The following is a 12,069-nucleotide window of genomic DNA, read 5'->3' on the forward strand; positions in this document are numbered from 1 at the left end:
GTTTTGTTTTCTTTCTACTGTCGTTTTTCAAGTTATTTTCCATTTTCCTAAACTGAAAAATCTAATGTTACAAATTTTCTTTTACTAGTTTTGTTCATCAGAAAACACTGTGCACAGCGATTTTCTTTTACTCTTTTCAATTGTTTTACAGCTATTTTTCAATCTTCTTTTCTGAAATTTTTAAGTGATTTGACAAGTCAGAGAAAAAGTTATATGGTAAAGATTTAGTGTACCACATTATCAACACCAAATCTTTTAACTTATTTTATTGAATAATATTACTTAGTCGTTTAACTTTATAAAAAAATTAATTTAGCCTTTTATTTAATTTTTAAAATTTTTAAATTTGTCTTATTTGTAAAATTATCTCAAAATGAATATAAAAGTTAATATTTGTTAATTTTATTGATATGACGTGTGAATGCCACATAATCAATTAATTAGTTTTTTAAATTTTAAAAATTAAAAAATGTTTAAAAAATTTTAAAAGTATAAAATTATATAAATAATATATATTTTAATATTTACAAAATAATTAATTTGTTGATGTAACATTTACGTAGCGATCCACATATATGTCACGTCAATAAAGTTAAAAAAGATAATTGCTCCATCCATTTTAGAATGATTTAACAAATTATAAAAATTCAAGAGCTAAAAAAATTTAAAAATTGAATAGAGAGCTAAAATAACTTTTTTCTTAAAAAAATTAGAAAGCTTTCAAAATGTATAAAAAAAATCCTCAAAATTTTTTAAAAAAGCAACTAAGTCCTTATTTTATTAAAAATTAGAAAAAAATATTAAAATATTAAAATATTAAATTTTAGAAAAATATTAAATTTTAATAAAAATATAAAAATTAAAATTTATTATAAACTTGAATTTTTTATAAAAATCGTAAAAAATAAAAAATTGAAATTTTTTATAAAAATCATAAAAAAATTAATGAACCCTAATTTTTTTCAATTAAAGTCATCACGTGTCATAACTAGAGGTGCTCATGGGCCGGGTGACCTGACCCGGCCCGACGGCTGGCCTGAAATATGGGAGGGTTTAGGTAAAAATATAGGTCCGAAATATGGGCTTGGGCAAAAAAAATGAGGCTCGTTTAAAAAACGGGTCGGGCTTCGGGCACAACTTTTTTGGCCCAGGCCCGGGCCCGGCCCGGCCCGATATAATAAATATATTTATTTTTTTAATTTTAAAATATTTTTAAAATACTTTTTTTAAATTTTTTTTTAATTTTAAAATACTTTTTTTAATTTTTAAAATAAATTTTTAGTATTTATTAAAAAAATGGGCCGGGCCGGGCTTGGGCTTATGATTTTTCCCGGACCGATCATGGGCAAAATTTTAGGCCCATATTTTGGGCCGGGCCGGGACCGGACCTAGGACTCAGGCCAAAATTTTTTATGGGCCCTGCCCGGCCCATAAGCACCTCTAGTCATAACACAGCGTGAGATGTGGCAAAAAGGATAAAAAAACAAAAACAGAATTTAAGGGTACAAAGAATAATAGAGTTTTATAATAACAAAGACAGAATTTCTAAATTGCATACAAATTTAAAAAAAAAACCGAAAATTTATAACTTCAATTAGCAACAAAAATTTAATTAGTAGCATTTAATAGTAAAGGAATCTCATAATCCATTTTCGAATTGTTAGAAGTCTATTGCAGTTTTCTCTTCATTGTTTTCAGTGATTTTAATTAATAGATTTAATATTTGATAGGTTTTTTTGGAATTATTTAACTTTATAAATAGATTTAAAATCAAAGTAATTAATATCATATTAGTGAAGATATAATTTTTCTATCAATACTTATATATATCAATAGAGAAAGGATTGAATAAAACTATAATTCTACGTCATCCTTATCCCTTTTCAATAGGAAAATGACAAATCATATTTTTTCCTCTTAATTTTAGCATTTTTAGTTAGATTTGAATTTTTTTAGGGGAGTAAGCTGAAAATTAGGAAGAAAAATATAATTTGTCATTCTCCTATCACAAAAGGACAGGGATGACATGGAATCATAGTTTCATACAATCCCTTCTCTATATCAATGATAATTTATTGTTTCGAATTTATCGTTATTTATGGAAATATTTAATATATACAAAAAAAAATTTAACAAAAATATTCTCATGAATAAACTTAATAGATACAACCCATCCTTCACCATGTCCACAATAAACAAGAAAAAAAGAGACTATTGTAAGTTTCAAACAAATAGAATTAATAAAAAGCTGTTTAAGACTAAGTCATAAAAATTCATAACACCATAACAACCCGTTTGGTTGGATGGAATTGCCATTCCATTACGCCTCTATTCCGCGCGCTACAGTAAAGCAGGCGTTTGGTTCACCGTTTAGGTGATTCCACGGAATTGCTATTACAATCTCATTCTCTCATCTCACCGTTTAGGTATTCAGGGGTTGGGGGTCTGAATACCCATTCAAGGTAACACCGAATAGGTTTTAGACGAAAATAGCCTGCCTCTCTTCTTCCCAAAATTCACTCCAGATTTCTTCCTCCCCAAATCAAGCATCCATTCACCCCTCATCTGCATCTCCCGGTACGTTTTCTTTTTCTTTTTTTTTTTCTTGATTCCTTTTAGTTCTTTCACCTCTTTCAACTTTTCTTTTCCCCTTTTCGGTTGAGACTTTTTCTGCTTAACTTTTCTTTTCCCCTTTCAGTCACGTTTTCTTATTCTTGTTTACACGAATTGAACTTATGATGTTTCTATTGGATGCAGTGAAATCCAGAAGTACCAGCAAAGTACTGAACTCCTCATCAAGAAACTGCCTTTCGAAAGGCTCGTTCGTGAAATTGCCCAAGACTTTTTAAGGTAATACCATTAAATTACTGCTTCTTCTTCATTTCTGTTTAATTATTGTAAAGAAATTAAAACTTAAGCTCAAAGTATGGTTACGGTTATGGTTATATAAGTTAAATGATAAATTTAATATTATTTTGATGTTGATGTTTGAGAAGTCTTATTGGAATCTTCAGATTGAATTCTTCTGCTGTAAATTGATGGAAGAAATCATACTGTCTTTGATTGTTTGTTTTGTTGCTGTTGACAATTTTTGAAATCATACTTCTTTTTTCTTTCATCTCCCAAACTTTGTGCTTTCTTTGTTATCAAGTACTTTTTTTGTATTTGGTACAACACATCTTTAACGAGTAATCTTAAAAATTCTTGCTTTTGAGGTTAGGTTTCTTTCAATTATAAAGATATATTTGATCATGGTATTTTAATTACTGTCTAATATATTTGATCATGGTATTTTGATTACTGTCTAAAGTTTGTGATTTCAATCAAAATTACTCGAATTTTTCGTTTCTTTTTGCTCACATGTTGGCCAAATCACATGCTTTGTATGGTATACTGTGTACCGCAAGATCTTACACTATAGTGTTCTTTTTCTTTTGGTTATAATTACAGTATTTACAGTTCTTATTTTCTGCAAATACAGGAAAAATGTTGTTGCTTGATTGTTTATTCAGTTCTTTCTCTATTTATGCTAATTTTGTTATATAAGGAGTTGTTTTCTATTTTCTGGTATTATCTGATTGACTCTGTCATTGATTTTAGTATTTGGTTGGTTGTCTTATTTTATAATGTTTGATTTTGGAATTTTAATAAACTTTTGTTACCACTCGATGAGGAGGATAATAAAAATATATATGTTTGAAAATGTATCATTGTTTTGCATTGAATTCAAGATGATCTCTTTTTGTGCAAAGGTGAAAAGAATATCTTTGATGATGATCTGATAAGACCAGACTAGGCTGAGTCATTGTTGAACGAATGCGTTAATTGAGCATGGTGATTATAACTATTTGAGAGCTGATATTGTATGTAATTAATGTGATGATTGTGAACCTTAAACAGTTAGCTGATGATTATGATCTGTGCTGATGGATGCTCTATGATTGATCGAAGAATGGTAAGCTATCTGTCCATTCTTAATGTTTCTTTCTTTTGTGCATGTATGTGTGCGTTCCTGTTCATATGTGTAATGTTCCTTACCAATCTTATGGGTGAGACGTGCAGTGCATGTGAGGAAATAAAGGTAGCAAAAGATTATGAAAATTGAAATTTTGATATAATACATATTATTCTTGGAAAAAAATAATGTAGTAGATGGTTCTTTTATTGTTATAGCTGAGTGGTGGAGAGAGAGTGGAGTAGCATAACCAATAGATATCTGGTTCCTTGGTTTTTATTTAATAGCATGCTGCTTCTTCCAACATGTTGATGCAGTTTACTGCAATGATCCAACTGCAGTTAATTATTTGTTTGTTTAGGCCAATCTACTCTTGGTTTTGTACCATTATCATATTGATATATGTGATGGAGAAAACGTCATTGCTTACCAATGATATATTTTCTCAAATGTTGTTTTGGCCTTGAGTGACAGTATGGTAATAATATTATCCTGTCTAAATAAAACAGTTACTTAATATTTGCATTTCAACTTGAGGTATTATTCAAGTAAGGTAAATGAAAAGACCATACTTTGTTAACATTTCGTTTTTGACTCATATACCATGGTAGTCTCAAGTTCAACTCTGTTATAATTAATAATAACAAGAAGCATGTACAAATATGAATTCTCTCCTTTAAATGGATTCTGAATTCTTCAAACTCATGTACAAATATGAATTATTTCCTTTAAATGGATTCTAAATAACCACTCAATGAATTCTCTACAGTGTTGATTTTGCAAATATGCATGTTATGATTTTCAGGGACAAAGTTCTTTGTAGTTTGTGAACCTGGGACACAGCACATGGAAGCTCTCTTGAAAGTTGTTTATGAGCTCTACACAGATTATGTTTTGAAAAACCCCTTCTATGAGATGGAGATACCCATACAATTCGAACTCTTTGACATCAACCTGCCACAGGCAATACAGAAGGATCGTGTTGCGCTTTTAGGTTGATAAGCTGTCCTGGAACCTTTTTCTTTCCAAAATGTCACCATCTCTTATCTTCATCTGTACACTTTTCATGGAAGATTGCTATCAAGTTTGTATAAAACTGTGTATTGGGATATCATCAAGCTCCTTTGTTTAGCTCATAAGTGCTGAATTATTTATAATATATGATGATTTCTGGAGTTGCTTCTCCCAATTAACATTTATAAAATTAATGAAAAAATCCTTTGAATTATTTGTTTGCTATTGTTTTTCAATCTTTCTAGGAAGAAGTTACAGCAGGGGAGATCTTATGAATGAAACATTCATAGTGAATCATTTGCATTCATTCAAAAATTAAATTATATATATTATGATTTTAGTATTATATATTATGATTTTATAAATTCATATAAAAATATTTAATATTAAGAATTTTATTAAATTATATTTAATAATAATTATTTTAAATTATATTTTATATTATTATATATTATTATTTTAGTAAATTCATATAAGAATATTTAATATTAAGAATTTTATTAAATTATATATTTTTATTAAATTATATTTAATAATAATTATTTTAAATTATATTTTATAGTATTATATATTATGATTTTAGTAAATTCATATAAGAATACTTAATATTAAGAATTTTATTAAATTATATATTTTTATTAAATTATATTTAATAATAATTATGTTAAAATATGATTAAATTATTTATTATTTATATTAATAATCTTATTAAAATTTAATAACAATAACAATAATCATCTACCTAAAAAAATTTTGCTAAGGGTATTCTAGTCATTTTAGTTTTTTTCTTTATGCTATTACAACATCATTCCATTCAACCAAACACAAGAATACTATTACATTTCTATTCCATTCCAGTCAACCAAACAATTGAATTACTATTACGCCTCTATTCCATTACAGTTCTATTCCATTACAGTGAACCAAACGTACCCTAAGTATCTATAACAATGTACGAGTAAGCTATAATTATGCAAGTAATATTTAGTATTTATAAAATTATATCTATACTATTTATAAAGTCCTTTATTGAATTGATGTCACTTATCAATTGGATCCCAATTCAATTAGGGAAATTACATTAATGTCTCTTCGCATTTAAAATAAATTATATTATTTGAGGGTATTTTATTCTTTTATTTTAAAAACAAATATATATATATGATGAGATTTGAACCAACATCAATTAGATTAGAAAAATCTTAAATTTATAGCTCAACCAACATTTTATTTTGATATTTTTGTACATTTTAATTTTATTATGCAAATTTTATTATCTCTATAGGTTGTATATCGATAGTTACTATTGTTGGTGTGTGGGGATAAAATGAATTTATGAGAAATTAATGAAAGTTTCAAGGCATGTATCAATGTCACTTTCTTTAACGTTTTATTCGCCCTCACCTATATTATTGTGTGCAAAATAGTTACTAGCAAATGAACATTAAGGATACAATGAAGCCCAATTACTACCTACGTTTTGTATAGACGGAAACAGTCCACTGAGGGTTGAATAGAGCATAGCAAAAATATCAATTTCTATAAAGAATTTCAACACCAGCCACTGCACAGTATCCAAAGACACTATTATGGCCATGTGTTTGTGACTTTTTTTCATGAGTGCTATCAAAGCCATGCCCTTGAGCTCCTAGAAGCACCCATGCTTCCACTCACATAGGTAGATCCTATCAAGATTGTTCACATAATTATAACATTCTAACATATTTATGTTATGAAGCTATTAAGAGTATAATACTCTCATCATTTCCTTATCATTATGGGTACCTAACACTTTTTACCTTGGGATGATATACTATATATTATTTTATAGTGCTAGCAGTCACATACTGATGTACTTTATCTCATTGAACTCAAGACTTGACATTATACCAAGCATTGAGTTGATTTTTAATCATGGGTGACTCAAATGTTATAGGCTTGTATGTCATCCCTAAATTTTGAAAATTTCAATATAGTTATGTTAATTATCTATACCTTATGGTGAAACTTTATATTTATTTGTGTCTTGAAAATTCACAAGACCAACACTCCCACCATGTTCAACTACACATTCTTTCGCAAAAGAATGCTATCAAGGATATCCGTTCTAATATTATCAAATTACAGTGATCACTTTCTTTTCTTATCATGAAAATTTCATATTTGGCTACTTTATTTAATTTTTAATATTCAAAAAATTAATTTCACAATCACCAAATATATGAAACCATACATCATATCTTTTTCACCAAGTAAGTTGTTTTAAAGAGACCTCAAATCTTTTGATGAAACTAGACAACATATTTGCTATTTGTCTTAACTTATTTTCAAAGTCAGTACATGACTTTAAAACCTTTTTTCTTTTTGCATTTATAGTAGAAAAACATTATTTTTCTCAACACATCATATATATACAATGGTGTAACATATATAGTCATATTAAAGGACCATCAATTGTCCAATCGACTACAAAATCACACATTTATTCACCCTTTACCATAGACATTATTAATTATTTTCTGACTATGACCAAAATCATGTACATCACGTAAATGGCTTAAATAGCATTCATATTGGTAGTTTATACTCACTAGATTTTTGATACATGGCTTCCAAAATAAAATTAAAAATCTGTTACATCTCAAAATTTTATAAAACCATAAGATTATAGATCATATTCAAGCCATATATAAAAAACCACATGCACCATTGTAAATATGCACATTATGATTTTGATTTCAAATATATGATTATCGCGTTATATATTCTCACTAGAAGATTTCATACCAAAATAGTGATCTTATTATATAAGTCAATGCTTTCCACTATTCTACATTGACTAGAAAAATTAATCATGCATATGCATATGACTTATTTCATTTCTAGTAAAAACCACTTCTAGTCCAAACTTTATAACATAGGATAAAAATGTGTAATCATATATAAAACTCATTTAGCTTATGGTTATTTTTATCAAAAATAATAACCAAAATTATTTATATTATATGATCAACTTCAAACTTTCATTTTTAGCAATGAAAATAATATTTCGTCAATATCATCCAAATGCTAGTTACTAATATCATGAATAAACAAATAAATTCATATATCAAATTAAATATATATCATAAAAAAGAAAGAATACTTTTGTACTAAAAGTTTCACTCACAGATTGGATGGAATGAATTAAATTTCAATTCTCCAAACTTATTATTTATTTATAATGCATTGATAGGGACCAAGGGGTAGTACAGGAATATTCACCTGTTGTCTATCGACTACGCCTTTTGGCCTGATCTTGGGTTTTCGGGGCATTGGATTCTCACCAATGTTTGCGTTACTCAAGCCGACATTCTCGCTTTCGCTTCATCTACTCCCGCTCACGCGGGTGCTTCCCTCTAAGGCGGAACGTTCCCCTACCGATGCATTTTTACATTCTACAGCTTCAGCAGATCGCTTAGCCCTATTCATCTTCGGCGCAAGAGCGCTCGATCAGTGAGCTATTACGCACTCTTTCAAGGGTGGCTGCTTCTAGGCAAACCTCTTGGCTGACTCTGCACCCCTACCTCCTTTATCACTGAGCGGCATAAGTGACTCTTTAAAAAGACATCACTTTTCAAGTTGCACATTTTGGCTTCATGAGATAATTTCAACCCAACTTTTTGAAAGTAAATATTGGATTAAATAACACAACTTTTGGCTTAAAAAGGTTTTCTCGAATGGTCATAGTGCTTCTATTTGATAGGGCCTATTCAACTAATGTTTGAACCATGTAATCACCATTCAAAACAAAAATATTATTTCGATCTATTAATATATCATTTCTCAACCGTGCATTTTCATTCCATCCATCCATCCATCTTCTTTCTTTCTTTCTTCCATAATATAATATATATTATATAATTCTATATCAATTATAATCACGCATCTTAAAATGTCATGCATACAATGAACTAAAATTTGATTTTTGTCAAGTAATTAATGCATAAAACACCCACATCTTTTGCATAATGCAATTCAATAAACATATAACAATTAAAATTATTTCATGCAATAAGAGTAAAACAATAAATTTGACATACATTTTCTTATGACAAAGATTTCTTTTAAATCAAAATTTGACAAGATCACTTACCTTAATGCAACTACATTTGCAAATATCCATCCTTATAGTACCATGCTTGTAGTGGCATGTGAATGCGTGATGAACAAGCAAGTTTTTTTTTAATTTATCATAAATTGCAAAAATAAAACCTTAAAATTATTGGTGTGTGGGGAAAAAATGAACTATTTGTTAATAATCAATAAACACATTTTTTTAATAGATGTACATTTGAATGTTAACAATCAAGTAATATAACTTTTGATTACTTAAAAATTTTCATTTACAACTATTGGAACAATATATATTTTGAAAATGTTCCAACAACTATTATTTAAACCATTGATTGAATTGGTGTTACGAGTCAACCGAACACCAACTTAATTAGAGAAATTATAAAAATATACTTTTATAATTAAAATAAGTAACATTATTTAAAAAGATTTTAATCTTTCTATTTTTAAAATAATCAATAAAAAACTTACATGACTCAAACTCACTTCCTTAGTACAACAAATATATACTTAATAAAAACACGTTTTCCTCGCCTGAAACTCTTCAATTATTTGTAGTCTTTTCTTACCATGTCATAAAATGATTCATCAAGTGAGAATAAGAAATTTAAGGCACAATCCAACGAAAGATATTTAATGCAAATTAATAACGAGAAAGGATCCAACCCCTTTGATTTCACTATAAATTCCATGATATCCTTCACTTTCATCTTCACCCAATCAAAGCAAGGTACCTTAACAATGGGTTCCACTGTGAATTCCCCATCAACCCCCATCATTATTCCCAGTTCCCCCCTTCAAACTTCATTCATCCCCAAAACATTTCAACTTTCCATATTCAAGAAGAAAAAGCCTTTCAACTTTGCCTCCAAGAAACTAGTGTCATGCAAAGCCAGTGATAGGAACCAAAATAATGCAGACTCGTCTTCTCTAAACAGGTTTGATAGAAGGGATATCCTTCTTGGCCTAGGAGGTCTGTATGGTGCAACCAACCTTGTAAGTGACCCATTTGCATCGGCCGCCCCAATAGCCGCCCCTGACCTTTCGCTTTGTGAGAATTCAACCGTAACATCTTCAAGTTCAGGAACCAGCATAAGTGTCCCTTGCTGCCCACCAAAAGCAACAAATATTATAGATTTCAAACCACCTCGGTTTTCCAATATAAGGTTAAGGCCGGCAGCACATTTAGTTGATGCTAACTACTTGGAGAAATTTACAAAGGCGATGGAGCTGATGAAAGCTCTTCCTGATGATGATCCTCGTAGTTTCAAGCAACAGGCTAATGTTCATTGTGCCTATTGCAATGGGGCTTATGATCATGTGGGATTTCCAGATCAACAACTTCAAATTCACTTTTCATGGCTTTTTTTTCCATTCCATAGGTTTTATCTCTATTTCTACGAAAGGATATTGGGGAAGTTGATTGGTGATCCTAATTTCGTAATGCCATTTTGGAACTGGGATTCTCCCCCTGGCATGGTTATCCCTGATATATATGTAGACCCTACTTCTCCACTCTACGATGAAAAGCGCAATGTGAACCACCAACCCCCCAAAATGCTTGATCTTGATTATGCTGGCACTGAAGAACTATTATCAAAGAGAGATCAAATAAAGAGCAATCTAAGTGTGATGTACAGGCAAATGGTAACCTACAAGACCCCTTCTCTTTTCCATGGAGCAGCGTACCGTGCCGGCGACAATCCCAGTCCAGGAATGGGTTCCGTTGAGAACAATCCTCACACCGCCGTTCACCGGTGGGTTGGTGACAAGCGGGAGCCATTTTCTGAAGACATGGGGAACTTCTACTCTGCAGGTAGAGACCCATTGTTCTATGCTCATCACTGCAATGTTGACCGATTGTGGAACATTTGGAAGTCATTACCAGGGAAGAAGCGAACTGATTTCACTGACACAGATTGGCTCGACTCCTCCTTTCTTTTCTACGATGACAACGCAAATCTGGTTCGAGTCAAGGTTCGTGATTGCCTTAACTCAAGGACTTTGGGGTACGATTATCAAAAAGTTAATATTCCATGGCTCAAAAACAAGCCAACTCCTCGAAGGCTTGGTCGAGGTAGTGGTAGTGGTAGTGCGATGGCAGCCGAAACCAACACTAAAACCGTTATTCGGAATGCCTTCCCTATAGTTTTAGACAAGTTGGTGCGTATTGAGGTTCCAAGGACAAAGAAATCAAGGACTAAGGTTGAAAAAGAAAATGAAGAAGAAGTATTGGTTCTACAAAACATCCGGGTAGACCGAGATGTGGCTGTTAAATTCGATGTGTACATTAACGATGAAGATGATGAGACACCCACCGAACCAGAAGATTCGGAGTTCGCAGGGAGCTTTACAAATATACCTCATAACCATCACAACCCTGCGGTAAAGCTTGACACTAACTTGACTTTACCATTATCGGATTTGTTGGAGGATTTGGATATTGAACGTGATGACAATATTGTGGTGACTTTGGTGCCTAAAGAAGGGAAGGGTCTGGTTTCTATTGGTAACATTAAGATCGACTTCGTCCGAGATTGATGATCAGTTCATTTGTTTAGTCTACCCTACCTACCTGGTGAGAAATATATTGCTCCACCCTTTGTGTTCTTCGATCGGAGTGATGGGTTCATCACTTTGTTTCCCCTTTTTTATGTACGAGGTTTTAAATTTAGAAATAAGGTCATCATGTACGTCTATGACCATAATATCCTTTGTATGCTACGTTTTGAGTGAAGAAACTGGTTTGGATTTTATGTTTGGGAATGGTCAAATTTTAAGATTTTCTAAAAACAACCTTAGAATTCCAAATCAATTGATTTTTTATAAAGAATTTTATGAAAATTTTTAATTTTTTAAAGCTTTTCTTAAAATTACTTTTTTTATGATTTTCTAAAAATAGATTATGATTTTTAATATTTTAATAATTTTCTAAGTTTTAAGATTTTTTTTAGGGTTTTTCAAATTTTTATTTTTTCAAATTT

General features: G+C 30.4%; 1 protein-coding gene and 1 long non-coding RNA gene across 2 annotated transcripts; both read left to right on the forward strand.

Annotated features, from left to right (window-relative positions):
- Positions 1-2,188: 2,188 nt before the first annotated feature.
- Positions 2,189-5,183, forward strand: LOC107901675 (uncharacterized). The gene is made up of 4 exons (XR_001685360.2): positions 2,189-2,577; positions 2,758-2,850; positions 3,901-3,955; positions 4,761-5,183. It is a non-coding gene; the product is annotated as an uncharacterized lncRNA (long non-coding RNA).
- Positions 5,184-9,775: 4,592 nt separating this feature from the next.
- LOC107901674 (polyphenol oxidase, chloroplastic-like) lies at positions 9,776-11,626 on the forward strand. The gene is given in 1 exon segment (NM_001326908.1): positions 9,776-11,626. A coding segment is annotated over 1 exon segment (1,851 nt).
- The last annotated feature ends 443 nt before the right edge of the window (positions 11,627-12,069 follow it).

This window comes from Gossypium hirsutum, chromosome D06 (genome assembly GCF_007990345.1).
Source record: "Gossypium hirsutum isolate 1008001.06 chromosome D06, Gossypium_hirsutum_v2.1, whole genome shotgun sequence".
Classification (NCBI taxonomy): Eukaryota; Viridiplantae; Streptophyta; class Magnoliopsida; order Malvales; family Malvaceae; genus Gossypium; species Gossypium hirsutum.